At 38.7% G+C, this 27133-nt stretch overlaps 7 protein-coding genes across 9 annotated transcripts; 4 read left to right on the top strand and 3 right to left on the bottom strand.

The window, feature by feature from the left end:
- The first annotated feature begins 761 nt into the window (after positions 1-761).
- Positions 762-2950, top strand: LOC18031087 (growth-regulating factor 8). 2 transcript variants are annotated; one of them, XM_024149829.1, is made up of 4 exons: positions 762-1479; positions 1578-1751; positions 1991-2339; positions 2434-2950. In XM_024149829.1, the coding sequence occupies exons 1-4, from the start codon at positions 1176-1178 to the stop codon at positions 2882-2884; spliced, it is 1278 nt and encodes a 425-aa protein (XP_024005597.1). In that variant the 5' UTR covers positions 762-1175; the 3' UTR covers positions 2885-2950. The 2 variants fall into 2 exon arrangements, with proteins under 2 accessions (XP_024005597.1, XP_006413469.2); XM_006413406.2 differs by having other exon boundaries at positions 2425-2950.
- Positions 2951-3793: 843 nt separating this feature from the next.
- Positions 3794-6521, top strand: LOC18031086 (1-acylglycerol-3-phosphate O-acyltransferase). The gene is made up of 9 exons (XM_006413405.2): positions 3794-4184; positions 4454-4690; positions 4912-4958; positions 5089-5207; positions 5309-5469; positions 5661-5770; positions 5857-5956; positions 6061-6184; positions 6280-6521. Exons 1-9 carry the CDS (start codon positions 3955-3957, stop codon positions 6406-6408), a joined length of 1257 nt encoding a protein of 418 aa, XP_006413468.1. The 5' UTR covers positions 3794-3954; the 3' UTR covers positions 6409-6521.
- Positions 6522-6836: 315 nt separating this feature from the next.
- LOC18031085 (kinesin-like protein KIN-7I) lies at positions 6837-11630 on the top strand. The gene is made up of 12 exons (XM_024149730.1): positions 6837-6946; positions 7044-7132; positions 7570-7745; positions 7843-7932; positions 8009-8109; positions 8199-8318; positions 8423-8504; positions 8601-8668; positions 8757-8935; positions 9051-9399; positions 9486-10067; positions 10311-11630. Exons 3-12 carry the CDS (start codon positions 7583-7585, stop codon positions 11628-11630), a joined length of 3054 nt encoding a protein of 1017 aa, XP_024005498.1. The 5' UTR covers positions 6837-6946; positions 7044-7132; positions 7570-7582.
- Positions 11631-13051: 1421 nt separating this feature from the next.
- LOC18031084 (UPF0307 protein Rmet_2571) lies at positions 13052-15089 on the top strand. The gene is made up of 6 exons (XM_006413403.2): positions 13052-13482; positions 13586-13634; positions 13726-13777; positions 13866-14038; positions 14318-14431; positions 14590-15089. Exons 1-6 carry the CDS (start codon positions 13118-13120, stop codon positions 14764-14766), a joined length of 930 nt encoding a protein of 309 aa, XP_006413466.1. The 5' UTR covers positions 13052-13117; the 3' UTR covers positions 14767-15089.
- Positions 15090-15492: 403 nt separating this feature from the next.
- Positions 15493-16999, bottom strand: LOC18031083 (thaumatin-like protein 1). Of its 2 annotated transcripts, none has more exons than XM_024149593.1 (3): positions 16788-16999; positions 15988-16696; positions 15493-15664 (listed from the first exon to the last, which is right to left on the bottom strand). In XM_024149593.1, the coding sequence occupies exons 1-3, from the start codon at positions 16858-16860 to the stop codon at positions 15493-15495; spliced, it is 954 nt and encodes a 317-aa protein (XP_024005361.1). In that variant the 5' UTR covers positions 16861-16999. The 2 variants fall into 2 exon arrangements, with proteins under 2 accessions (XP_024005361.1, XP_006413465.2); XM_006413402.2 differs by having other exon boundaries at positions 15988-16717; positions 16788-16860.
- A 490-nt stretch (positions 17000-17489) lies between these two features.
- LOC18031082 (endoplasmin homolog) lies at positions 17490-21769 on the bottom strand. Its single transcript, XM_006413401.2, has 15 exons — positions 21591-21769; positions 21342-21459; positions 21097-21250; positions 20935-21015; positions 20669-20780; positions 20456-20582; positions 20220-20358; positions 19877-19991; positions 19585-19778; positions 19292-19507; positions 19046-19211; positions 18784-18925; positions 18550-18700; positions 18069-18473; positions 17490-17978 (listed from the first exon to the last, which is right to left on the bottom strand). Exons 1-15 carry the CDS (start codon positions 21655-21657, stop codon positions 17697-17699), a joined length of 2469 nt encoding a protein of 822 aa, XP_006413464.1. The 5' UTR covers positions 21658-21769; the 3' UTR covers positions 17490-17696.
- A 709-nt stretch (positions 21770-22478) lies between these two features.
- LOC18031081 lies at positions 22479-26606 on the bottom strand. Its single transcript, XM_006413400.2, has 2 exons — positions 26362-26606; positions 22479-25828 (listed from the first exon to the last, which is right to left on the bottom strand). Exon 2 carries the CDS (start codon positions 25746-25748, stop codon positions 22719-22721), a length of 3030 nt encoding a protein of 1009 aa, XP_006413463.2. The 5' UTR covers positions 25749-25828; positions 26362-26606; the 3' UTR covers positions 22479-22718.
- Between the last annotated feature and the right edge of the window lie 527 nt (positions 26607-27133).

Below are 27133 nucleotides of genomic sequence, written 5' to 3'. Positions count from 1 at the left end.
TTTTCCCCCAATAATTGATCTCCCTTCTTCCCCCCCCAATAATTATCCTTTGATATATGAACTATGAAGGAGGGAGTTTTAGCTAAAATCAGGAAAATTTAGACGAGTAATGGAGACAAGAAAGTAGTGGGGTCGAAAAGAGAAAGAAGAAAAGAAACAGGGTGGAAAATTAGTAAAATCTAAGCCAAGTGAGCCGAAAATGGAAAAAAAGAAAAAGGGAGGTCTAAATTAAAAATTAGTTAGAGCATCACATCCCTCTGGTCCCCTACGAGAAGCTCTCACGGAAATGAGATGTGGGTCCCGTTACCAACACACATCTCCAAGCACACACACCTCCTCTTATTAAACGCCGTTTGTTTACTTAACGGAGTTTATCTATAGAAACTCAAATTCTCTTCTCTTTAATGATGGTACGATGTAGTATTGAGAAGAAGACAAAGAACAAAACGTTGCCTAAGGTCGAAGAAAAGATTGAAGAGGCGGTGTATGGAGAAGAATGTTAACGGCGTTAGAGAAGTAAACGACAACGTGGGATGCTTACTGTCTGTGTCAGGAGGAAGAGAGAGGAGAGAGAGAGAGTAGTAAGTAGCTGACAGTTAATGAAGATATTTGTCTGTATTCTGAAACAAGGTCGAATGTTGGAGACTAAGGAAACAAAAACAGTTTCATGGCTCATGAGGCTCTCAAATAGCGGCACCGCTCCTCTTTAACTCTCTTTTTTAACCTAAATCCCTAATTTCTCCCCATCCTCATCTTTTAAGTGGCACTGAGAGAGATAGAGAGAGAGACAAAATAGAGTGAGCCTTTGTGTTCTTGTAGGTGTTTTTAAGGTTATCCTTTTTTTCTACTTCTTAGGTTCCGGACTTTAGGCTAAGAGAAAAGGCGGGGGTGCTCTTTCTCTGTTTCTCCTCTGTTTTTTTTTTTCTTTCTTGGATTTTTTTGGGTGTAGTTGATCTTTAAAGGATAAAGCTTTTGAGTATCTCCAAGGTATCCATTACAGAGACAAAGCATAACACAAAAAGGGTATTCGAGTTTCTTTCTCTGTTTATGTGTGTTGTTGTGCTTTTAAATCGGGGTTTTAAGGTTTTAAGAGAGGTGGTGGTTCTGGTAAAAGCTGAGAACTTTTGAGTGGATATTACAGAGAGAAAGAGAGATTGTGTGTGTTTTTAGTTTAAATGGGAACAAGAGCAGAACGTAATAAGGAAGATTTTGGTGGTGGGTTCGGATTTGGAGTTGTAGAACACTCTCATAAAGACGTTATGGTACTACCCCATCATCATCATCATCATCAATATCCATCATATTCATCGCCTTCCTCTGCTTCCTTGTGTTACTATTCCGCTGGTGTTGGCGATTCCATGTTCTCTGCTTCAAGCAATCAGTCATACACTTCTTCTCTTGGGGAAATGTTTTCCCTCGCCGGTTCTAATTCTGCTGCTGTTTCAGTTGCAGACCCTTTTTTCACCTTGAGCTCTTCAGGTTTCAAGTTTTCACCTTTTTATGACTCCGGAGCTATGAATAGAATTGAAATTTTGTTATGTTAGGTTTTTAATGTGTAATCGGTGGATAAAATCCAGGGGAGATGGGAAGAAGTATGAGTGAAAAGGAAGGTGCAGCTTTCAGTGAAGCTCAATGGCAAGAGCTTGAGAGGCAGAGGAATATATATAAGTACATGATGGCTTCTGTTCCTGTTCCTTCTGAGCTTCTTACACCCATTCCCAAGAACCCATCAAACACTAACAATTCAGATGGTAAAAATCTCCCTTGCTTTCACTTGATCAACTTCTGTAGGTTTCCCATTTTTATCAGTTTCTCTTGGTTAGATGTGTTCTTGATCTCTTGATATCGTGTTTGATGCAACTAAAATCCATTAATATTAGTAATAGAATGTTCGAGGTTCAAGAAGTTTTTTTACCTCTTAGTGGATGCATAGGAATGGAATGTTTGGTTCAATAATGCAAGAATCTGATGTGTTCTATGTGGGTGACAGTGACAGTGGCAGTGGCGAAAGGTAGTTCATTGAAGCTAGGGATTGCTTCAAACGCAATCAACAATGCAGCTGATATGGAGCCGTGGAGGTGCAAAAGAACAGATGGCAAGAAATGGAGATGCTCTAGAAACGTGATCCCTGATCAAAAATACTGTGAGAGACACACTCACAAGAGCCGTCCTCGTTCAAGAAAGCCTGTGGAATCATCTCACCACAATGACTTTCGTGCCGCTAAAAACGATACTAACCAGTTAGCTAAACCATATCCCCAGTTTTACGGACAACCCGTAAGCCAGTTCTCTGTGCCTTGTGCTCTTCCCTCTGCTTCCTCTTCATATGATCATCACAGGTGCGTATTTACCTGCATTCTTGTCAAATCTATCCCCTTTTGGAATCAGTTGAAAAATTGAAACTTATTGGTTTGATATGTGAAGAGAATTCAGGTGGTTTATGAAAGAAGGCGATGCCATTGCAACTTTAAGTCCGGCGATTCATGAAGCTGCACAGGTGAAGGTTGGATCAAGCAGAGAGCTCAAACGCGGATTCAACTATGATCTGAATTTCAGGCAGAAGGAGCCATTAGTCGACCAAAGCTTTGGAGCATTGCAGGGTCTATTGAGTCCAAACCAGACACCTCATAACCAAGAGACAAGGCGGTTTTTCGTAGAACGGGATCAAGATGAAGCAATGGGAAGCTCTCTGACACTATCAATGGCTGGAGGAGCCATGGAGGAAGCAGAGGGAACAAACCAGCACCAGTGGATTAGCCATGAAGGGCCATCATGGCTCTGTTCAACAACACCAGGTGGACCATTGGCTGAAGCATTGTGTCTTGGTGTCTCCAACAACCCAAGTACTAGTAATACTAGTAGCTGCAGCAGAAGCTCAAGCTAAAAATAAAAATGACTTTGAGCTGTGTTGTGTTGTTTTACAAGTCAAAAACCGTTTTTTTATATATTAGAAATCAAAACTTTATCTCAGATAAAAGAAAAAATTGTCCTCAGTGATTTGTTTGTAAAACTGAGACCTTTTAGCTTTGGTGTTTTTTTTCTTGGCGGTTGGATTTTGCTGAATGATTAAAAAGTGTTGCAAACATCGGTTATTTAAACTACTGGAAATCGGTCGACAAAAAAAAAAAAAAACTACTGGAAATCGATCCAAGATCTCGCTCTTAGGTGAAGAAGAGACAAACACATAGAGAAGAGTCTGAGTTTGTAACATGTAGTTTCAAGTGATTAGCTCAATGAATTGATAAACCAGATTATGGGCTTAAAACGTTAGTTCCGGTTTAGGTAAACCGGTTTGGGTCAAGTCATAATTGAAGGCATCTTCTTCACCACATTTTGACTTTTTCTTTCTTTCTATACTACTTAAAGAAAACTCATGCCTATGTTGGTTGGAGTTATTGAATTTAATGAGGATGCTGATAGAGGAATTACCTTATTTATTGAGTTTTTCACTTTATGCGCATTCCTTAATGTAACAAAATTGACGAGCCATAATCATTTTCTTTCACTATATCACAGTGAAAAACTTAAAAATTGCAACATTTTATCTTTATCTGATTGGTATCCCATCAAGATCAATCATGATGAACAAAGCTAAGACTGTGTAGCTAATCTTAGGTTATTATTCTGCATTACAATCATAATCTTCTTATAGTTCTAATTATTTGACTAATTATTTTTGGGTGTTTTTGAGGTCTAATTTTGCATACGGGAAGCATCATCTCTCATTCTCTCTTGCTTTGCAAGACACGTGACGTCGGCAATGACGTGTGTCAACATCGGGCAGAGAGCATATATCCCTTTACGACTTCGCAGCAAAACCTCTCGTCTCGTCTTTGTACAAAATTTGGATTTTTAATTATATATAAAGAAAAATAGCAAAAGCCGCAAAAAAAATCTCGATTCCTTGATTCGTGGGAATATTTTCGTCTCCGCGCTAGATTTTTGTTGATTTGTATGAACTTGAACCGATTTCGGTCAAGAATGGCGGAGGAAATCTCCAAGACAAAGCTCGGATCTTCTTCTTCTTCTTCTGCTGCGGTGGCTGACTCATCTGCTGCGGCGGCGGCTGCTACGAATGCGGCGAAATCGAGATGGAAAATCTTGTGGCCCAATTCCCTCCGTTGGGTCCCTACCTCCACCGATTACGTCATCGCCGCCGAGAAGCGTCTTCTCTCAATCCTCAAGTACTTCTCCCTCTCTTTCTCAATTATACACAGCTGATTTGGTTTCTGCGACATTGGTTTTACAGAATTTCGATTCTAGAGTCCCAAGTCAAACCTAGAAATATCTTGTTTCTGTTTTTGCATTGCGATGCTGGTTTTTTCGTTTTAGAAGTTTCATTTTGGATCCTAGAGAACGAAATGTAAAAGGAGAATCAATCTAGTTTTTATGTCCTGAGATAAGGATTAGCTGCTTCTTAACTTGTTTGTTTTTTGGGATGAACAATCTTTAGGACGCCTTATGTACAAGAACAAGTCAATATTGGTTCAGGACCACCAGGGTCCAAAATCAGGTGGTTTCGCTCTTCGAGCAATGAGTCACGATACATCAACACTGTTACCTTTGATGCCAAGGAGGGTTCTCCAACTCTCGTGATGGTTCATGGATATGGGGCTTCTCAAGGTTTCTTCTTCCGTAACTTTGATGCTCTTGCCAGCCGATTTAGGGTCATCGCTATTGATCAACTTGGGTAAGCAACTTTGCTATCATGCAGAGTTTGCTTGTTTTAAAGGATTCGAAACTTACTCTTTTCGTGAAATGTTGGTCACAATAGGTTCTTTTTGGCTGCTTTAAGTGATGAAAGTTTCATGCTTTTGCCATAAGTCGGTTTTAATGTCTTAAAAAATCGAAGCTTATGATGTTCCAGCCCTTTTAACTAACAACAAGGTTGTTCTCTCTTTTTCTTCGTAGGTGGGGTGGATCAAGTAGGCCTGATTTTACGTGTAAAAGCACAGAAGGTATTCATTCCATCTAATACTCTTAATGACTAGTGGCTCAAAATTTCATTGGATCCCTTTATTAATGGCTTTTATATATGGAGTTGCAATACCAGTAATGGAACTGAAATGGTCTTCTTTGAATATTCAGAAACAGAGGCATGGTTCATCGACTCCTTTGAGGAATGGCGGAAATCCAAGAATCTCAGTAACTTTATTCTATTAGGACATTCTTTTGGAGGTTATGTTGCTGCTAAATACGCGCTTAAGGTATATTTTCATTCGCGGTATATAACTAAGTGAGGGAAAAAGTGACAGTTTGGATATTATGATTTATGACTATTAATCGGGCATATCACTGGATCTTTCAGCATCCTGAGCATGTTCAACACTTAGTTCTGGTGGGATCTGCTGGGTTCTCAGCAGAATTAGATGCCAAGTCGGAATGGCTCACTAAATTTAGAGCAACATGGAAAGGTGCAGTCCTAAATCATTTATGGGAGTCGAATTTCACTCCTCAAAAGCTGGTTAGGTATGCTCTTATAATATTTTCTTGCTCACCGACAAGCGGATTAGATACTCATTCGCTTGTACAAATTTATTTCACTGAGTTGGAACCATTTGATGAACGTGTTTTAAGCATGGGAACACTTGTTTGGCGATAAAGTTAGTTGGCAGGACTATGATAATCACTATATTTTTCTAAATATGCTTCTGGTGCAGAGGATTAGGTCCTTGGGGTCCAGGTCTTGTAAATCGGTATACAAGTGCAAGATTTGGTGCACATTCGGAGGGAACTGTGCTAACAGAGGAGGAATCCAGATTGCTCACCGGTGAGTAATTCTTTTGCTTAAATTCCTTGGAAGTTATAAAGGATGATGAACCATTGCTGATAGTGATTGCTCGTGTTGAATCGTAGATTATGTCTATCACACTTTGGCTGCAAAGGCTAGTGGAGAGTTGTGCTTGAAATACATCTTCTCCTTTGGAGCATTTGCTCGGAAGCCCTTCTTACAAAGGTTTGCCCACCAAATCTGATGAAAACTCATGTTTATGAGCACATTGCAGATGGAGTTTTTTTTTTTTTACATAAACTCAAATTTTGATGACTGTTTTTGTGCAGCGCATCAGAGTGGAAAGTGCCAACAACTTTTATCTACGGAACGAATGATTGGATGTACTACAAAGGTGCAGTAGAAGCACGGAAACTCATGAAGGTCCCTTGCGAAATCATTCGAGTTCCACAGGTCAATCTCTAGATAGATGCACATTTGTTTTCACATTTAAGAGGAAAATATAAAGAAGATGCTAATGTGAGATTGGTTTGATCGGTATTTTGCAGGGTGGCCATTTTGTGTTCATAGACAATCCAGCTGGTTTTCATTCTGCAGTGCTTTATGCTTGCCGTAAGTATATATCTCAAGATTCTTCTCATCAAGAAATCCTCCCGGATGGTTTACAATTGGTTTAGTCGTAATATGTTGTTCTTTTACATTTCAACTTTCATATATAGATGTACAAAGAATAAAAGAGAACATCAAAAGAAGGATTCTTTTTATTTATTCTTTTACATTTTTATTTATTCCTTCTGTTTGTATCGTTCTTGATTTCTCTTTGAAGTCTCCAAGTGTTCGAAAAATGTGATCTCATAATTAAAATATCGAATGTTATCTTTAGTAACCACTCAAATTTCTTACATTGCACTTATGGAACAAAACAATAAAATCTATGTGCTCGAAACGAAGACCACTGGTTCTGGCCAACGCTTTTTTGCAAACTTGTCATCAAGATTAGGTTAAGTTTTTCGTGTACAGCAAGGAAACAGAATAATTACCGTAACGGGAAGGATTAAAGAGGTTATAATTTGGCAACAATCTTAATTTAGTGGCGATACTTGGTGGTCTAAACATTTCCAATTGGCCATGCAGACATGTTCTCTCTTAGACAGCTCAATCAGGGAAAATAAACTTGAGGAAGAAGAAATTACAGAGGGGTTTTGACTCAGAGAAGTTTCTCTCATCTTATAATTTTGGGCCTGGCTGACTCATTCTTTTCCTCATCTCCAAACAACTTTTTCGTTGATTTGTCTATATGGCATTTGTTCAGATTAAAACTCTTCTTTAGTTTCATCCCTCACAATTACAATCAAAACATGGATTTCTCTCAATTCGTAGCAGTCCGGTGAAGATCAAAAGGTGAGTCGAGTCTTATACATGTCGATTGGTTTTGGTCAATGGCTACAAAATGAAAGGTTTGAATGTTTCAGAATTTGTTATTTATGATCTAAAGTCTCATTTGGAAAAAGACTTTTCCTGATGTTTTTATCAAATGATGGGTTTGATTTTATGTTGATCAAAAAGTGATTGCAAAATCTGAAGTGAATTCGAAAAGGCTCTACTAGAATTAGTATAGGAATGCCGCGGGAAGCAAGATAAAACAGACTAGGGTTAGGTTTTGGAAAACTACGGTAGAAAAAGGAAGTTTCACGTTTAGGTTTCCTAATAGTATGGAATTTTGAGAGGCTTATGTTTGTATTGCTTAATTCAAAGAAACTGCAGACAAAAAATATTGGTTTCAATTTGAAATCTCTCTTAATTTTGGCTAAAGATTCATAGTTTTTCATAATATATAGAGAAAAAGAAAAGATGTCGGCGGCAGGAGAAGAGAAGATACTTGTGTCGGTGAGGGTTAGACCTCTAAACGAGAAAGAGAAGACGAGAAATGATAGATGTGATTGGGAATGCATCAACAACACCACAATCATCTGCAAGTCCCATAACTTGCCTGATAAGCCTTCCTATACATTTGGTAATTAATTAAGATTCTCTCTATCTGTAAACACCATTTTTAATATATTGAAGGTGTTACTGTTAAAATCTCCATCAATCAATTAATGTGGTTACAGACAGAGTGTTTGGATTCGAAAGCCCCACGAAGCAAGTGTATGATGATGGAGCCAAAGAGGTTGCACTTTGTGTCCTCTCCGGAATTAACTGTAAGAAAATGGATCATCAAATCGTTTTGATATACTAGAGATTATGTCATAATGGAGACAATTTTTGTTGTTGCAGCGAGCATCTTTGCGTATGGACAGACAAGTAGTGGAAAAACGTACACGATGACTGGAATCACTGAATTTGCAATCGATGATATCTTTCTTTACATTGAAAAGGTTACATACATTCTTAATTAATCTTGTTTTGTTTTCTATATCTATATATATTTCACTCTCTGAGAATATCCTCTGTTTGTTTCCTTTAGCATAAACAAGAAAGAAAATTCACTCTAAAATTCTCAGCGATGGAGATTTACAATGAAGCTGTGAGGGATCTCCTTTGTGAAGATAGTAATACTCCACTTAGGCTTCTAGATGATCCAGAGGTCCCTTCCTCATATCTTCTTTATCACGTCATTGATTAATACTCTCATATATCATCATTAGCTACTTAATTACTGATAATGTTGAGTAATGTCAACTTTGACAGAGAGGAACGGTCGTTGAGAAACTCAGAGAGGAGACTCTCACAGACAGAAACCATCTAGAGGAACTCCTTTCTATATGCGAGAGTAATTGAATTAAACAAACACAATTCTTCTTTCTTCATAATTTGATTCATAGTTAGTATCAACAAATAGATGATATTATCTTGTGGTTAAATGCAGCTCAGAGGAAGATTGGAGAGACGTCTTTGAATGAGACTAGCTCCAGATCTCATCAGATTCTCCGGCTGGTACTCATTTTTCTTACATTCTCAATAAAAACACTGCATCTATCTCACATATTGTCACACTAATGTTTTTTTTTCTCTTCTCTTGCAGACAATTGAAAGCTCGAACCGAGAAGATAGCTCGGCGATTCTTGCAGCATCAGTGTGCTTTGTTGATCTAGCAGGAAGTGAACGAGCTTCTCAGACATTATCGGCTGGTTCAAGGCTCAAAGAAGGTTGTCATATCAATAGAAGTTTACTTACTCTTGGAACCGTCATCCGAAAACTCAGGTCATTTTTTTGCAACAACTTCATAGTTACGTTTCATGGGATTCCTAATAACAAGGTCTAATATCCAAACGATTTCTTGAGCTGATAAGAGTATTTTTGTTTGAAAGTACTACAGCAAAGGGAAAAATGGGCACATACCATATCGAGACTCGAAGCTAACTCGTATACTTCAGAACTCATTAGGAGGAAACGCAAGAACTGCCATCATCTGTACAATGAGCCCTGCTCGTAGTCATATGGAACAATCAAGAAACACGCTTCTCTTTGCGACTTGTGCTAAAGAGGTGACCACAAATGCTCAAGTCAATATGGTTGTGTCTGAGAAAGCTTTGGTGAGGCAACTGCAGCGGGAACTGGCGAGAATGGAGAATGAGTTGAAGAATCTTGGGCCTGCTTCTTCTTCTTCTTCAGCTTCTGATGAGTTCTATGCATTGCTCAAACAGAAAGAGGAGTTGATTGCAAAGGTTTCTTGAATGCTTCTTCTTTCCCCTCTTTTACTTTATATTTAAGAGAGATTATTATGAGTCATTACTTGTGCAACAATCTGCAGATGGAGGAACAGATTCAAGAACTTAAATGGCAACGAGATGTAGCTCAATCTCAGGTAGAGAATTTACTTAAATCAACAGCGGACGAGAGATCTTCTTCAAGTTCAATGGGTAACAGAAGAAGAAGCAGCTACGATTCAACGGATTTTGATGAGCCTCGTATGCTAAATAACTTGGGGAAGAGTAACTTCTACTCTCCTGATGAGGATAGTTTCCTGTTGGAAGATACTACACCTCAGTTTCCGGGGCATGATTTCTGCGATAAGTGGGAGGAGATGGCTCAAAAAACCACCCAAGAACCAGAAGATGCTTGCAAAGAAGTTAGATGCATTGAAGTGAACAGTGGAGAAGCAGAACGAGTTGAAAATCAAGACTCACTTGATGACATTGTTGAAAAGAAAGTTGAGTCATTACCAGCCGAATATGAACAAAACTACAAATCTTTTACGGCCGATGAGAAAGCTGGAAATGACGCTATGGAGTTAGAAAAGGAAGATAGGGATTCATCTTTAAAAACGATAGATATGGAGTTGAGTTTATCTGCTAAACTTGAAGCCGAAGATGAGCTAACTACAAACAAGATAGTACAAGAAACAGAGCACTCTGTGGAGAAACAAAGGAAATCTCCAAAGAGAGAAGACATGAAACAGAATTTGTCTGAGGATCAGTTATATCTGGAATACAAACAAAACTACAAACCTAAGGCCGATAAGATTGAAGCTGTGGAGCCAGAAAAGGAAGATACTGAGTCATCTGTAAAAATGATAGATATAGATTTCAGTTTATCTGATAAATTTGAAGCCAACGATGAGCTCACAATAAATAAGTTAGTAGAAGAAGTCAAAGATACAGAACCATCTGTGGAGAAACAGAGGCGATCTTCAAAGAAAGAAGACACGGAACAGAATTTGTCTAAGGATCAGTCATGTATGGAATACGAACAAAACTACAAATCTTTAATGGTGGATGAGAATGAAGATATGGAGTCTGTAAAAGCTATTGATATGGAGCTAAATGCTAAAGTTGAAGCCGAAGATGAGGTAAGTTTACACAAGTTAGAAGAATCACAAGAGACGGAACAATCTGTGGACAAGGAGGAAACAAAAGCGAGTTGGTCTTCAAAGAATGAAGACATGGAACAGAATTTGTCTAAGGATCAGTCAGAGCAATATGTACTAGGCTCCGAGAAAGATGATAATACATATGAGGCTCTGAAGAAAAAGGTGAAGGAAATGCAGAAGACGATTGAATACTTTATGAGTATGCAATCAGCAGAAGAGAAACAATCTCCCTCATTCAATACGGTAGATGACAACACGAGTCCAGGAGAAAGCTTCAAGATGAGAAGAAGCCGAAGTTGCAGAGAAAATCTCTTGTTTACAAAGGCGCTCGCTGCAGCTGCTAGTGGACGCTTCACATTCAAGAACTCCAATAACACATCCTTTGATTTAGATAACACTGCCTCCATTGATGCACAGAGCACAAAAGATTCCGACACAGAGACTAGCAGTAGTAGCTTCCATGAATTTATAGCAGGACTTAAAGAAATGGCAATGCAGCAACATTCGCTGAATACTGAAACAGAGAAGATTAAGCCTGAAAGCACAGATGATAGCGGCGCGAAAGCAGAGTTTGAGAGACAGCAAAGGCAAATAATCGAGCTTTGGGAAGTATGCAATGTGCCTTTGGTTCACAGAACATACTTTTTCTTGCTCTTCAAAGGCGATCCATCAGACTTTGTTTACATGGAAGTTGAACTCAGAAGGCTATCTTTTCTCAAGGATTCGCCGGAGACGTTGAGGAAACAAACTGCCAAGGCTTTAAAACGGGAGAGAGAATTGTTAGCTAAGCAAATACCAAAGAAGTTTGGAAAGAAGCAAAAAGAAGAAGTTTACAAGAGATGGGGTGTTGAATTGAGCTCAAAGCAGAGGAGCATGCAAGTAACTCACAAACTATGGATCAATATCAAAGACATTGAGCATTGCCAAAACAGTGCTTCTCTTGTGGCTAGTTTGGTTGGATTTGATGACTCAACTCTGACTCAAAAGGAAATGTTTGGCCTTAGCTTCTCACCTACAACAACACTCAACATTAGATCCTCTGGCTGGAGATTTTCCAACTCTTTCTCTCGTATTAGCTTGACCTGAGGATAATAAAACTAGATTTAAGAAAAAGAAAAAAAAAAAAATCCAGCCAGTCTCTGTGTGTATGTGCATAAACAGTTTAAGTGAAGTTGTGAAAGATGTGTATAGAAAATCTAACTCTAGTTCATTTGGTACTCTTTGGCAAAGTGTGGCACTTTTATTACAACTTGTTTTGTGTGGAATTTATAAAATACAGTTAGTAATTACTAATTAAACAAAATAATACATTGAAAATTACACTTGAAAAAAAAATTATGTATTTCTAAATCATAGTTTTAGACTTTTTAGTCAATTAATAAAACAAAACTATTTTACAAAAAAATCTATTATATTAAAACAGAAGCATATTTAGTACTTGCTTCCAAACACTCCTAATTTTTTTTAAGTGTTTAAAAATAATTTTAATAATTATTTATATTTAATTTCAAAAATTAGTTATTAATTTAAATATTTTTAGAGTTCCTTAAATATAGGTAATTTAGATTTGATTTGATTTGATTAAAAATAATAAATCAGATATTAATTTAGATTTGATTTAAAGATTCTAAGCTAAATAATTTCTATACTATTAAACATTTTTATCAAAAATATCTAGAATTTTTGAAAAAAAAAATAATTCACATATGAAAAATAATGGTCATATTTGAAATATAAAATATTTTTAATGATTTAAATGATATGATATTTATGTTGCTTATATAATATATTTACGATTATGATTATTTACAAATTAATAATAAAATAATAAGTAAATTTAAATGTATAATTTAAATATTAAAAATATATTTTTAAAAAAATTCATAGAACTAAAAATATATATAAAAACCGGGTTAAAAATATTTTGGTAACTAAAATCATTAATTTTGAATTATATATGTATATCAAAAATATATTTTCATACAAAATAAAAACATAAAAAATTAAAAATTATTGCATACACTATAATGTGGTTTGAAAAACCAGTTGTACATTCCCTTCGTTGATTAAATTTTAGAAAAATATAATGCTAAATAATATTGTTAATACATCTCAAACTTTTAACAAATATTTATATTATACGGTAATATGAACGGAAAAGTTAGAATTATGTTTTCATTATAGTTCATTTTGAATTAATATTAGCGGATGGGTTAAAATTATATTTTTATAATCATAATTAATTTTAATATTATAAAAATATATTTAAACATAAAAATCAATATTTTCACTTATTAAAAAATATATTTATAAAAATAATTATATCTAAACTCAAAAACACAAATTATATTATAAAAAATATTCTCGTGCGGATGCACGGGTTTAAAATCTAGTTTGGTTATTATTTTTAAAAAGTTTTTGACATGAGAGTTTTTTTTTGTAAACCAATTTTTCCTTTAGAAATAAAATAAAAACCATAATAAAATATACCTCTCAGTCTCACACATGAAAACGTGTTACAGTGCAGTAGATAGGACGACTCCAACATCGGAACGATTGCTGCCGGAGCTGCCATGTCGCACTTAATACGACCGATAAGGCAATTATCGCCGCAGTGCCATCACCATTTTCGTAATCTCAGCTATTTCTTCTCCAAAAAGCTTAAGCACCCACCTGCTTCTTCTTCTTCCTCTATCCCCACTCTTCTTCTCTCCCAATCTTTCTCCACCGCCAGGTCTCCACCTCGTCGGAGACTTCGTCCCGCGCCACCGGAAGCTCTCATTCCAACTCTCATCGCTGAAGACGATGGTGATAGCGATGGCGGCGAGTCTGACTCTTCGAGGAGCCGCAACCAGAGGAAGCGTGACGCTCGCCGCGCCGTACGATGGGGTATGGAGCTCGCTTCCTTCTCCAGTGATCAGATTAAGAGGATTATGAGGTAAAAATCTCAAATTGTAAACAGCATATACTCTAAAAAATCTCACTTTACAATTGTGTCGAAGTTTCTAGTTTAAAATCAATCGCCTTTATTCATCTTTTAGAGCGGCCTCGCTTGGTGAAGAGGTTTATGATGCATTGATGCTTGCCAAGGTATATCACTATGAGCACCATTTGTACTCTATATGCTTGTTTTGTTGTAATCTGGGACAATGCAGGTAAGGTGTTTGTTGTTTTGTCGCAGAGACTAGGATCAGATGTTCGAGAAGGAAGGCGTAGACATTTTAACTATATCGGTGAGGGGAAAAGAAAAAAAAAAAGCATCCTTTATGTAGATGAAATTCTTAGTTCGCTTTTAGCTAATATGGTGGTACTTGCTCTTAGGGAAACTGTTGCGTGAAGTTGACCCTGATTTGATGGACACTCTGATTCGTGCCACAAATGAGGGTGACCACACAAAGCTTCAGGCGCTGATTAGTTCTGCAAAGGATGGCGCAGATGTTGCTGGATACAGCAGTGTTGATTATTCAGAAACAGAGTCGGAAGATGAAGTGGAGGTAAGTCTAAACCAGTAACTCAATACACGTATCAACTTCAAATTCTATGATGACTATAGACAAGAAAGTTGTTTCCTGGATCTTTCAGTTAAATTCCATCTTTCGGATACTTAAAGTGAGTGAATGCGAGACAGGATGCTATAGATTTTGTCGTCAAGAGAAGAGAATTTTTTACATTGTCGCTTTTGATTAATTTTCGAAACGGATGAAGAGAAGTGTGTTTGTTGTTCTCATAGGACATTTTTCAAACTCATCTAACTTTTGAAAGAATATTTTCAGAGCTCAGAAGAATATATAGCTATAGCTGCGAGATGGTTTGATGGCCTGATCAGTCAGAATGTGGAACTCACAAAAGAAGTTTATTCTCTTCAGAGTGTTGATTTCGATCGACAGGTTAGTCAAACATGTTCTCAATAATTGAAGCAGATGCGTGTGTCTTGTTTATTAGGTGTATAGGTCTTTAAACCTTAGAGGAGTGATCCAAAAAGCATCTTAAGGTTTGATGATGTGGTATTTAACTTCTATTTTTTTATCCCATTTTTGTTTGATAGGAATTGCGTAAACTTGTTCGGAAAGTACAGTTGGTTCATGAGCAGAGAAAAGGCGTAACCCCGGAGAACCAGAAAGAAGTCGATGCTGCATTGATGACTGCTGAAAAGTCTCTGAAACGATTTCTCCATTCCATGGCGAAACAAATGCAGAGTGAGCAGAGCGATTTATATGTATGAATAAGACATGCGTTGATCAATATGTGTATACCCTTAAACCGAGTCCAAACCGAATAACCGAAATTTGGGTTCGGCTTGCTCGATTCGGTTAAACTGGCCAGGCCTAGGAATGGGACCGATATAGCATCATAGAAGAAAGACCCAATTGAACTATAGTCTGACTTTAGCTTATCAGTTATCTTATGGATCTTCTTTTTCTCCTTTGTTTTCTGTTATTATCTTTTCCCTCCTTTTGTTCTTTTTTTTATTTTTCTCTTTTCTTTTTACAGCCCAAGTTTTTGCCTTTCTCGTCATCTCTTTATCAATGTAATCCTATTAGGACACATCACTCAGCATCAAACCAAAAAAACAAAAAAAAACGAATACATAGTATATCTTTTTTATCAGATAAGTTTTTCCACTTGGTTGCATTTTATGACTCAGTTGTGACAACATCTCCAGATATGTTGCAGACTACTTTCCAACTTAAATTTGCCATACCGCGATAACAAACTCTATACACAAAAGTAGCAACATGCCACTTATTTAATTTGCGACTAAAACACTCATCGTCTCACATTCTTTGCATTCAGTTTCACAATGCACATGGCCATCATTTTGTAGTGCCTCCAAAAAATTAAATCATCAATGTGGTTCAATGTTCATCAATGTGCAATATCATGAAACATATAAATTCAATATGATACACCCGGAAATGAGGAAATAACCAAAAAAACAAAAAAAAAATCAAAATTGCCGGAGAAGAAGAAAAATACAAAAGATGAGTAAATAGAGTGAAGATTGAATATTTGAGGAGTCAGAAGTGAAGACATCAGACAACCACGTCGATAAAGGAGACGATGAGCTCTGTGCTAATCCTCCACCGCCTTCTCTCCACCCATTAGCTGCAGATTTTTGGCTGTACACGTTCCAAAACTTTATAAATCAAATACTAATTGAATAATAATTTTATTTTATGCTTCCGCGTTTTGATAATGGTAGGCCTGTTGTATGTTCTATTAACCTTTTTTGTTTTTCCTTTCTTTTCTTTGATGGAATGACTATTATATATTCCTTTATTACGTGTAAAAAAAAAAGGAACCAACCTCCTTTTTTTCAAGAAATGGCTCAAGCCAATCACATTACTCTGCTAGCTAAGCTCATCGTGTGCATACTAAAAAAGCAAGTGTGAAAACATGAAACCAAAAAAACAAAAACAAAATAATAATTAACTTAACCTACCTAGGCAAGGAAGGGCAAAGAGTGATGGTGTAATCTGCAGAAGTGCACGTAAACGTGCTCGTAGCGTCGTCGAACGCGTAGCTATACGATCTAGGACACGCAGATTTGAATATCTCCGAGTACAACGACGGTTTACATTCGGCCGGTGAAGCGTACGCGCCACTGCAACAATACTCTGGACTACCAAACGCCTCGCACGCGCTCTTGCAAGCTGACCCGGATCCGAACCGGAGCTCCGTTGGACATCTCTGGTTTAGATCCGCTACGCATCCGGTCGTCAAGCAATTACTACTGCCTTGTTCTGATCCTCCTCCTCCACTTGCTTCAACAACCATCGGGACGTTGTATCCGTCCACGAGGCTCACGTCGTAGAAGTCTTGTTTTCTGGTCGGGTCTTCTGGACCTGACCCGATTGTGAATTCGGCTAGTGTAGCTGGTGGTTTAGCTCCAGAGCCGTTACACTCGACCTGGTTTGAGCCGCAGTCGCCGGTTAAGCACGTGCCTTGGCCTGTTTCCGAGTCGAAGTTACAACCGGTTCTTGCCCAAAACCGACCCGACCAGCTAGCTGGAGCTTGGAACGAGCGTGAACCACCGGAGGCGAGTTCGAAACCGGTGGTTCCTATGCTGGCGCTTCCGGAGTTGGACAAAACTCCCGGCCAGACAGTGAAGCTGCACCGGTTTACGATGGTTATTGTAGCACAATTACTTCCTACGCAAGCCAAATGCAATGCTTTAGATATGAATATGAATATATGAATATAAGGAATTAACATAAGTTAAAATATAGTTATGGATATTACCATGGAAGTAGAGGAAGGTAAGGATGATGATGAAATATAATGAGACAGGAGAATGAAGAACTGTTATGATCATCACTGTTTTTTGTTTTTCTCTTTTCGAAAGAAAAGTATTTTCGGTGGAGAAGTCAAGTTTGGAATATTGGGGATATTACAAAACGAAAGACGAAGAGAGGGAATAAAAGAAAACTTAAGAGATAGAGAGTTCAAAGAGCATTTACGATGACATCAACACTTCTATATATACCTTCTCTCAAGGGTCAAGATCCGTGTGATCTCACAGATAAAAGTATGACCATTTTCCTTTATGTTTTAAAGTGATACAAGAGATAACAATATGTTGAAAAGATATTTTATCAGGAATGATTAAAAAGTCTTTTTTTATCAAGTAAAAACTGTACCTTTACAAAAAAAAATATGTTTTAATTTCAAAAACTATAACTTTTCGAAACTTAGTTTCGTGGAAAATAACCCCAAGTAGATATGCATTCTAGGTGGCTAACACTACAGAAAGCTACAAGGATAACTTCGGATATAAAAACAACAAAAGATTTCGTATCTTGACCGTCGCGAGGTCATATCATGAAACATCGTTAGCATATACTGTACGTGATTATTTAACGACGACTATGTGATGCTAATAGCTACTGACAGAAACCGAAATAAATCCATTGGTATTTAAAGACATTGGAACACTGGTATAAATGAGATGGCGAAATAATAGAAAATATGAAGTTTGGGTCACCTTGATCTCTAGAATCCAAATTGTGCTGCTTTTACATAATCCATCAAAAAACCATATCGTAAAAACTAATCTTAAAACTCAAGTAGAACGATGTTTTGCTTGCTTTTAACTAAGAGAGCAGGAAAAAAAAAAAAAAACACAAAGGAGAAAAACATCAGATGTGAAATCTACAGTTCGTCCTTGGTTTCAGCGTGTTCCTCAACGGGTTCGGCTTCAATGTTTAGACCACCAGCCAAGTCATCTGATTTCGTCTCAGTAGCCTCCTCACTGGTCTCTGTTTCCTCTGCCTCGACTTCCTCTTCGGCTACTGCATCAGGGCTGATCTTCAGGCTGCTCTTGACGGAGTTGTAGATACGGGCTGCAAAGTCTTTCGGGTCGTTGAGTATGAATCCACTCTCGATCAACGCCGTCTGGTACATGAGCTGTGCTGTTTCCTTCACACTCTCATCCTGAGAGAATTTTTTTCTCAGTCACTTCTCTGATTACAATAGACAGAAGGTAAAAAAAATAATGAATTGATGGGTCTAACGCTTGTTTACCTCTGCGTCGCTTGCAACTCTATCCTTGAGTTCTTTGATGATAGGGTGACGTGGGTTGATCTCGAGGACTCGCTTCCCGCGCATGTAAGCTTGCTTGTTAGCATCGGAGAGAGTTTGGGACTGCATGATCCTCTCCATGTTTGCACTCCATCCAAACTTGGACGTTACGACAACACAGGGAGTGTCAGCCAACCGGTTACTGATTTTGACGTCGTCCACGTTCTCACTGGCGAGACTCTCTTTCCACCACTTGGTTAGCTCCTTGAATGCTTCCTTCAGCTCCTTAACGTTTGCATCTTTCCCAACCTTCAGTCCTTCTTTTGACACATTCTGAAACTTCTTGTCTTCGTAGTCCATCAGGTATTGCATCAAGTATTCATCTACTGGGTCCGTGAAGAAGATGACCTGGGAACACAAGTGTTGGATCGTGAGTTGCGAGTTGGCAATCGATAAAGAATTATAATTTGTGTTCGACGCATACCTCATAGCCCTTTTTGATGAGCCTCTCCAGGAATGGAGATTTCTCCAATTGTTCCTTGCTGCTACCTGTAATGTAAAATACATCCTTTTGTCCCTTTTTCATTCTCTTAATGTACTGATCCAGGGAAGTCAATTTTCCATCGGACTTTGTTCTGGAATAGCAAAATATAAATCTTTAGCCATGTGGTGGAAATAAGCAGACAGATGTGCGTAAAAAGGTAATGTAAGCACATACGTCTCAAAACGAAGAAGTTTTGCCAGGCGGTTCCTGTTAGAAGCATCCTCAATGATGCCGAGTTTAATTGACTTTCCAAACTCGTTCCAGAATTTGGTGTATTGACCCTTCTTCTCATCATTCTCACCAGACTTCTCCACATCTGCGTGACAACAATTGAATAAGTTTTAGAACAAAATTCAGAACGGTAAAACTACCATAGTAAAAAAAATCTGCAACAGTCAAAGTCGTTTAATAACAAGAAGCTTGTTATATGGAATACCTTTTTTGTCATCATCATGGACCTCATCAGGGTCTTCTTCAGCAAGCTTGCGGATCATATCAAGGGCCTTTCGGATAAGCTTCTTCTTTATTGTCTTTAAGCTGCTGTGTTGTTGAAGCATTTCTCGTGATACATTTAGTGGCAATGTGTCAGAGTCAACAAGACCCTGCAGAAAAAACTCACATTAGAGATTCAGCCCTTGAATTGTATTGAAGGTAACCCTTAGTTTGTCTTCCAGTTAGTTACCTTCAAGAAACTCAAATATTTAGGCAGAAGCTCATCAAATTCATCCGAGATGAAGACCCTCCTGACATAGAGCTTCAAGTTCGCCTTGTTGCTGTTGTAGTAGCTCTCGTACAAATCATGGGGTGCTTTCGGTGGAACATACAACACAGCCTTGAATTCAACATCACCTTCAGCATTAAAGTGACTCCAAGCCATTGGCTTCTCGTCAGTAAAATCCTGTATCGCAACTTGTGTCAGCAAAATCCACACGAGAATCTTATAACAAGTAATATTTGTTCACGCATGATTTTCACCTTTGAGAGAGAGTGGTAGAACTTAGTGTACTCTTCCTCCGTCACCTCCTTTGGACTTCTCAGCCATATAGCCTTAACATCATTCAGAAGCTCCCATTCATGAACTGTTTCTTTCACCTTCTTGGTTTTCTGCTTTTTCTCACTGTCTTCATCCTCAGCATCTTCTTCCTTTTCTTCCTCGGTAGAGGTGGTTTCTGAAGTGAAGTACCATTATTAAAACTCAGGCCGCCTGACTTGTTGCAATAAAAACACACTGCAGCAGAAAATTATAATGCGGTGCTTCGTTACTCACCTGTTTCCTCTTCAGTTGATTCATCTTCTTCAACTGGGACCTCAGTTTCAACCTCTTTGCTAGCCCAGAGGTGGATAGGGAAGTTAATGAATTCAGAGTATCTCTTCACCAAATCCTGTAGTAGACAACGATGAGCATAAGCAACCACAATGAGACAATAAACAGAAATAAGCAGTGGACTGTATTCATGACTCTTCGAACCAATTGCTCCCCGGGAGATTTTGAGGTTCTCTACAACAACCCCTGTGTTATTATGGCTCTGCTTCGGGTAACTTTTGGTTCGTATCACTCTTTGAGAAAGTAAAGAGGGATGTACTTCCAAAATATTCAAAATAATACTCACCTTAAGTTTATTTTCCTCTAGGTACTCGCCAGCTTCATCTCTAAGATGTAATCTGATCTCGGTTCCGCGTCCAAGAGGCTCATTCCACGTATCCTCAGAAACAGCAAATTTACCATCAGCCTTTGACTCCCAGACATACCTGAATGTGGAAAAGAAGTTATCAAAAAAGCATTTCAAATGATATTACATGCATACAAGAATATTTCCAAAGAAAACCCTCTCCGAAATCAACTTACTGGTTGTCATCATTGTGCTTGCTAATGACTTCAATGTAGTCAGCAACAAGATAGGCAGAGTAGAATCCAACTCCAAATTGTCCAATAAGGTTCAAATCCCCGCTTGATTGCATTTTCTCGACAAAAGCTGTGAAAGGCAAGATATTGAATATATGGAATTTTCTTGATCCGGAATGTTAAGCAGAACAACGTATCACCACATAAGCAACGTACCTGATGTTCCAGATTTTGCTATGGTACCAAGGTTCTTAATTAGGTCCTCCTTAGTCATTCCAATTCCCCGATCCCGAATAGAAAGAATTTTCTTGGCTTTGTCTAGTTTAATCTGCATAGCATCACCTTATCAGAGAACTAAAAGGAGAAAAAAGCTAACAGTACAAACTAATCAATGCAATTCTATATCCTACTCTCAACTTCAAACTACAAAATTACATGCTACCTACTAACAGAAAACAATGATTGAGAAAGATGTAGCTAACCTGGATCTCAAGCTTAGCAGTGTCACCTTCACCCAAGACGTCTTTGTCAGTGAGTGCAAGGAACCTAATTTTGTCCAAAGCCTGAAAATTTACAAACAAAGACACTTATTAGCTCCCTGTTTATACGAGTTGTCCAAAAAGCAGTAACTAAACGCAGCTTACATCAGAAGCATTGGAGATCAACTCTCTGAGGAAAATGTCCTTGTTACTGTAGAGAGAGTTGATAATAATGTCCATAAGCCGAGATACCTCAGCCTGGAACTCAAACTTCTCCGCGTTACTGCGAAGTGACTTCTTTGAGATTGACTCAGACTCTCTGACAATCAGCGAATTCGAATTAGGCGAGAGATTTATGCTATTGAATCGAAATTACTACCGCTCAGAAAAAACAAAAATAAGACACTAACCTATGAACAACATCGGAATCCGTCGACAAACCGCCGTGACCACCGAGTTTCTCCTCCACCTTGGGTGGATCTGTAACCTCATCAGAACTATCTTCCGCATTCGCGTGTAGCTTTCTTCCTGTAAAATACGACAGAAACCTCGCCGTTATTAGCATAGAGATCCCAAGCGACACTTATGTAATCAAATCAAGCAATATACACCGAAGGTTTACTACTACTGAAGAGGAACAAATGTAAGTTAGATCGTACCTTGATCAGGAAGAAGAAACAGAAGGGAGAAAAGGAACAAAACGGACACGATCGTCCTCTTCCTCATTGTTAGATCGTATATCTCTCTCGATCTCTCTCTCTCTCTCAGACTAGCTATGAGGTTTATTCACTCACTGGTGATTCAGCTCGAAGAGATCCGTAAAATAGGAAAATGATTCTGTGATGTGCGAACTGTGTAAGAGCGTACACTTTGGTTCGTGAGCTTCGTCTCGATTTGTCAACGTGGCAGATCTAACGGCTCACTGTTGCTTTGATATCCACGTGGAAGCTTTGTATTGGAGCAAGATTTTGTACTTGACGTGGATCGACGTGGATTTCGGGTTGTAGAGTGGATCAGTGGGTGGATGACTTGAATAATCAAAGTCTGCTAAATCGACGGTGATACACGTGTACGTCCTTGTTGGACGATCGGACGGTCATATTTATCAGTGTCACACGTGGCAAGTGACTATTGGATGTTAGCATCTTTATTGACGTTGGACTTCCGAAGCTAAACTAGTTTCTGGATGATTCTACTATGTTTGGGTGTTTGGATATTATTGTTCTGATTGGTTTTAATTTGGAAAGGCATGACATTTAACATAGTATCATAGGCTAGTTTTCCCTGGTCCTGTCTGAATATGGTTTATTGTTGAACCTAGTTCTTGAGACATGATTTGCATTATTGCTAGAATTATTACGTTTTACTTGTTAAGTTGGGAATATATATCATCGTGCAGTTCGAAACTGATACTGCCTAAGCGCCTATGGCTCGCTGTTTTTCTACTATGAGACAGTTATTTAAAAATTAGAGGGTGTCAACAACCATTACGAGTCCATGACTAAAGGAACACACAAATAATACTTTTTCTTGAGTTTTGAAACGCAAAACTATATATTTATTTTATGGAGAAAAACCCAACAAGGTTAAAAAGAAGCTTGACATATACCAATGTTTGAACTAATCCTCCTATATATATGTTATGAAATTAAAACCTGAAAAACGGGGAAAACTGATGGGGAAAGATGAAAAAAAAAGGAAGAGAAAGTTCAGCAAAGACAAATTATAACCTTGTCAACATTCTTTGACGACCAATCAACCAATCCATCTCAACTATTTGTAAATCACTATCTCCATGGAGGGAACTCCCAACGTGTCTCCGGCTCTTTACGCTTCCCACCAACGCTAATAGATGAACTCGATGAGGGCTCTGCATTTGCTCCTGAATGCTCTCCCATAGCCCCACTTTGTTCCGGTGACAGAAACTGCCTCAAACTTAACGACTCTCTGTTTCCCATCTCAAGCCCAAACCCAGAACTCTGATCAAACTGTGGCCGCATTGATCCATTCAAACTAGGCGATCCACCCGCCAAGCTCATGAACATGTGTTGTTGAGGGAATTGTGGCTGCACATATGGGCTTGATCCGATCATTTGAGGCATCATCACTGGCGTACCCCTAGCGTCCACCATGTATGGAATAGCTGTTCCAGGAACATACATGGGCGATGACATTGACATACCAGGAGGACCAGTCAAGCCGTTGTAGCCATACATAGGGGCTGGAGAAAAAGAAACACCAGGGCCTAAACCCAAAGAGTTTCCCGTTCTTCCCATGAATAATCCTGCTGCAGGCTCGAGAGACTTACCATTGGACAAGAACGAAGCCATCTGGGGTACAGAGTCTTTTCTGTCAACGTCCACTTTTGTACCCAAGATAGAAATAACCGGTTCATGCCCTCCATAGGGGCCTGTACTCCATGGGTGCCGTCCATAGTAAGGACCCTGATCACGTGAATCGATAAAAAACTGTGGCCTGTCATTCAAGTCAAAGTTGACTTCCTTGCCTGATTGCTGAGGAACTGACATTGAGGAGAAAGGTGATGCGCTTTGCTGACCATTGGGACTTAGAAACAATCTTGTTTCCATCTTCAGCTCAGCAGAAGGTGGAGGCATGTCATCGTCCTCGTTTGTACAATTCAAATCCAGGTTGAACCTGCTTGATCCCCGGAGATTAGCTTCATGTGATGACTCTCCACCCCTCAAGTTTGATGAGTAAAAAGGAAACTGTTTCAAGGGAGTTAGATCTTCAACTTGATCATCTCCTACCTCAGCTACATTCAGATCAATACCACGACAAATCACCTGCTGTTCTCTTAAATCCCCGCTATGAGCTTTATGAGGTAATTCTGGGTGATGTAGACCAGTAGCAGCCGATCCTTTCGCGCTAAGAGATCTGTCCAATTGCAACGGTGCTGCTGCATGCATTCCAGAAGTTGAGACAGAATGTGAAACACACATCATAGGAGTAGTGGTGGTAGATATGGAGGACATAATGACATCTGTATTATCAGGACAAATATCTTCATTGAGGTCAAAGCCACATGGGCTTTTCTCTCTGCCTACTTCAGATTTAGCAGCTGTTGCTAGGTGGTTCTTCTTAACATCATCATTGTTCATCATCCCATTTTCACGTTTGTTATTCTTCTCATCCATAACATCGTCATCTCCAACATGAGGTTCCTCTAAGGAATGGCTTTCACCCACTGATAATCCCTTAGATGGAGAACCTGTGTGTAGATCATCATCGTGGGAGTCTTTCGAACCAGACTGCCCGTTATCATCAGACAATTCTTCTGAAGAACTGCGAGAAGCTTCTCCAGAGTCCACTTCTCTTGCGACTTCCTGTGCGACTTTGGTAGCGACCTCCAAGGCATCCAAAATACCAAGGTCAATATCAGCAGTTGTTTTGTCAATTGCTCCAAGGCGCTGGGATATGGTCATTGATCTAGAAGACCTGCGGTTCTTTCTCCGTTTTACTCTCCTCTTGCTGTCTGAATGGCTCTTATCATCTTTTTTTTCTTCATGGTCAGCATGAGCAGTCATATTGTCACTCTCAACTTTTCTATTTCTGCCATGGCCACCTGATAATCTTGATGAATTGTCAGAATCCTGATTGTCCGTTATATGAGCCAATGAAGGCACATGTTTGTTATTATGGGCCTTGCTCACATCGTGTGACCCACATATCGTCTCAGATGCATTCCTGCTCACCTCATTTGAATCAAGACTACTCTGCAAAAGACTATATTTCTCCAACTCCATACTGGCAATAAGAGAATCAGAAGACACAGCTACATGTCCTGCTGAACTAGATGTCACTGCTAAAGGTCCACCCATTTTTTCTAGAAAATTTCCATAGATTCCCACCTGCTTTTCCTTAGATATCTCAGCACCCAGTGGATCATTTGATGGGCCTTCAACACTATCGCGCTCCGAATAAGGAAGGCTACTAGAGCTATTAGGCATACTACCAAATATTGTGGGACCCATCGTCTCCCTCATAGAGCTTTTTTCCTTCAAGGAAAGATTTTCTTGAACTTCTTTCATAATATCATCGGTAGAAGAGCCATTTAAAGTTTCGGTCATCGTATTAGAGCAGTGGGACTTCAGGTTCGACTCAAACCCAACCTTGTCCTTCTGCAGTTCCAAACCGTTATCTTGATCTGGGTTGTTTTCTCCTGAGCTTCCTGACAGCAAGGCTTCATCTGCTTTTTGAGGAACCTCCTTTTCATTATTGCTTTGCGTTGAACAACGAGTAACAGCGGATTTTAGCCCACTGCTCTCCCTGCTTGCCGCTACGATTCTCATCTCATCTTCATGAGCTTTGCTACAGCTTTCAGTGTCACGTTCAGAATGGTCATAAACTACCTTATCCTTCCAGCTACCATAGAGCTTTCTCGCCTGTTCCTGAACCCGAGAATTACCATGGTCAACAAGTTTCTTGACAGCATCCCATATCCCAGAAGAAACTAACCTCGAACTGTCTACACCTATATTTTCAAGAGCTTCTAACAAAGCAAGAACTGACTCCTCTATAGATTTGTCAGTCGAATCGTTAGCCAACATCTGAGCTTCTGCTAGCCAGCTACTTAAGTAAAGGAGTCCATCTAAATTTACAAAAACATCAAGACATTCTCTGTTCTTTGTGGCCGCAATTGTGGTTGCAACAGCCGTCCATTGTCTAGAAGCATCGCCAGCGTTCTTCAAAACTGAATCTTTATTACTCTGCATGACAGACACGAGCTCTTCAACGCGAAAAGTGGCCGCGAGTCCATCTTTTATTTCTGTTAGCGTAAAGAAATCCTCAAGCGTCATACTGATTTACATATGTCAACTCCAACAATGTTGAACACCCTTAGGAAGCAAAAAGGTTCTTTCTCCCATTTGACAAGGTCCTGAGATAAAAACGCATAAAAGACAAACTTTATGGCTTTAGCCTTCTGTATCGATCGAAAATGAACTCCAATTTCGAGAAATAACATAGAAATCTGGCAATTGGCACGAGGAAGTAAAATAAGCATACATATAGCAATTTGCAGGACAACTAAGACCGTGGCTAATATTAACGGCAATACAGCCAATATCGAATTGATCGCAGTAGTACAGAATAGAGGAGAAAAAAACATATTGAAAAATCGCCCCATTTCAGAAACTAGAGCACATCTATGTCAATATACTGCCAACCAAATCCTCAGCCCAGGATCAAAACCCTAAAATTCGGAAAAACTATCAAAATTCAACACATGTGGCAGAGAATATGAGATAAGGCCAATTCACTGAACAAGATTCCTATGATCAATTCAGACAATCAAATTTACAAAAGGAAATAAAATAAAAAATGAAGACAGATGACTAATAGTAAACCCAGGCGAATTTCACAGCTACGAATCATTCTAAAAAGAAGAAAATAAAGAAGTAAACGTCTCACCACCGAGTAGCAGGAAGATGAAACCCTAGGTCAAGCGAGTTATCCGTTCCAACAAAACCGATGCGCACTCGCATCTCCCAAATCCCTTCCTGTGCCTCTATATATATGTAAATATCTACACTCTGTTAAAATATTCACTGCACTATCTCCGGCGACGACGGTTGGCCGCTCCGAGAGAAAACCTCGTCTTCTTCTTCTTCTTCGGGGGAAAAGTTCTCGCGAAAACGAGAGAGAAGAAAATTCGTTTATTCTTTGGTAATTAACATTTAATAACTTAAAATCATATTGGTAGATTATATCGTATACCGTATATACAGTACCTCTTCTTTTCTTTTTCTTTTTTAATTACACTTTCGCGTATGGATTAAAACTGCACGTGCGAAGCGTGTGGAGGGAGCTGGTAGAGACTCACGGCCCGGCTCCATTATGTACCAACTTGTCCAGTCAACAAGTATTCATTCGGTTCACCACACAACAAAGTCACATTTTTCACGGAAATCTATACGAGAGAAAAAGTCTTGTATTTTTGTAATTGATCCAACAGCTGAGATTTATAGGATTTTAAGATGATGATATCATTTTTTTTAATCCAACGGTTGATATGCTTTGTTTCGAAGGATTGATGTCATATCTTTTTCAGATAGTGTCGTTATCTTCTTCTTTTTCTAAAGTCGTTGTACAAACCAAAGTTTCATTGCAAATCAACTAGTGTTATAATGAGAGAAGCATGTATATAAAATAACCCACATGGATACAATTCAAAACGTTAAAA

The sequence above is a fragment of the Eutrema salsugineum genome, unplaced genomic scaffold, assembly GCF_000478725.1.
Source record: "Eutrema salsugineum unplaced genomic scaffold, Eutsalg1_0 scaffold_1, whole genome shotgun sequence".
Taxonomy (NCBI): Eukaryota; Viridiplantae; Streptophyta; class Magnoliopsida; order Brassicales; family Brassicaceae; genus Eutrema; species Eutrema salsugineum.
Note: the sequence above shows the minus strand (reverse complement) of the source record. Positions and strands in the feature narration are given on the sequence as shown.

What these genes read in the sequence shown, in the direction of transcription:
- LOC18031083 (XM_006413402.2), bottom strand. Translation starts at nt 16,860, where the DNA reads ATGATCATAACAGTTCTTCATTCTCCTGTCTCATTATATTTCATCATC. An exon ending in TACCTTCCTCTACTTCCATG is followed by an intron (nt 16,718 to 16,787) that starts GTAATATCCATA and finishes TCATATCTAAAG; the next exon opens with CATTGCATTTGGCTTGCGTA. An exon ending in CTTTGCCCTTCCTTGCCTAG is followed by an intron (nt 15,665 to 15,987) that starts GTAGGTTAAGTT and finishes GAACGTGTACAG; the next exon opens with CCAAAAATCTGCAGCTAATG.
- LOC18031081 (XM_006413400.2), bottom strand. Translation starts at nt 25,748, where the DNA reads ATGACGCTTGAGGATTTCTTTACGCTAACAGAAATAAAAGATGGACTC.
- LOC18031082 (XM_006413401.2), bottom strand. Translation starts at nt 21,657, where the DNA reads ATGAGGAAGAGGACGATCGTGTCCGTTTTGTTCCTTTTCTCCCTTCTG. An exon ending in AAGCACAATGATGACAACCA is followed by an intron (nt 20,359 to 20,455) that starts GTAAGTTGATTT and finishes TTCCACATTCAG; the next exon opens with GTATGTCTGGGAGTCAAAGG. An exon ending in TCATCAAAAAGGGCTATGAG is followed by an intron (nt 18,474 to 18,549) that starts GTATGCGTCGAA and finishes TTGTGTTCCCAG; the next exon opens with GTCATCTTCTTCACGGACCC.
- LOC18031087 (XM_006413406.2), top strand. Translation starts at nt 1,176, where the DNA reads ATGGGAACAAGAGCAGAACGTAATAAGGAAGATTTTGGTGGTGGGTTC. An exon ending in TTTCACCTTGAGCTCTTCAG is followed by an intron (nt 1,480 to 1,577) that starts GTTTCAAGTTTT and finishes GATAAAATCCAG; the next exon opens with GGGAGATGGGAAGAAGTATG. An exon ending in TCTTCATATGATCATCACAG is followed by an intron (nt 2,340 to 2,424) that starts GTGCGTATTTAC and finishes TGATATGTGAAG; the next exon opens with AGAATTCAGGTGGTTTATGA.
- LOC18031085 (XM_024149730.1), top strand. Translation starts at nt 7,583, where the DNA reads ATGTCGGCGGCAGGAGAAGAGAAGATACTTGTGTCGGTGAGGGTTAGA. An exon ending in ACCGTCATCCGAAAACTCAG is followed by an intron (nt 8,936 to 9,050) that starts GTCATTTTTTTG and finishes AAAGTACTACAG; the next exon opens with CAAAGGGAAAAATGGGCACA. An exon ending in AGCTAACTACAAACAAGATA is followed by an intron (nt 10,068 to 10,310) that starts GTACAAGAAACA and finishes ACAATAAATAAG; the next exon opens with TTAGTAGAAGAAGTCAAAGA.
- LOC18031086 (XM_006413405.2), top strand. Translation starts at nt 3,955, where the DNA reads ATGAACTTGAACCGATTTCGGTCAAGAATGGCGGAGGAAATCTCCAAG. An exon ending in CGTCTTCTCTCAATCCTCAA is followed by an intron (nt 4,185 to 4,453) that starts GTACTTCTCCCT and finishes AACAATCTTTAG; the next exon opens with GACGCCTTATGTACAAGAAC. An exon ending in CTGCTAAATACGCGCTTAAG is followed by an intron (nt 5,208 to 5,308) that starts GTATATTTTCAT and finishes TGGATCTTTCAG; the next exon opens with CATCCTGAGCATGTTCAACA.
- LOC18031084 (XM_006413403.2), top strand. Translation starts at nt 13,118, where the DNA reads ATGTCGCACTTAATACGACCGATAAGGCAATTATCGCCGCAGTGCCAT. An exon ending in ATGCATTGATGCTTGCCAAG is followed by an intron (nt 13,635 to 13,725) that starts GTATATCACTAT and finishes GTTTTGTCGCAG; the next exon opens with AGACTAGGATCAGATGTTCG. An exon ending in AGTCGGAAGATGAAGTGGAG is followed by an intron (nt 14,039 to 14,317) that starts GTAAGTCTAAAC and finishes GAATATTTTCAG; the next exon opens with AGCTCAGAAGAATATATAGC.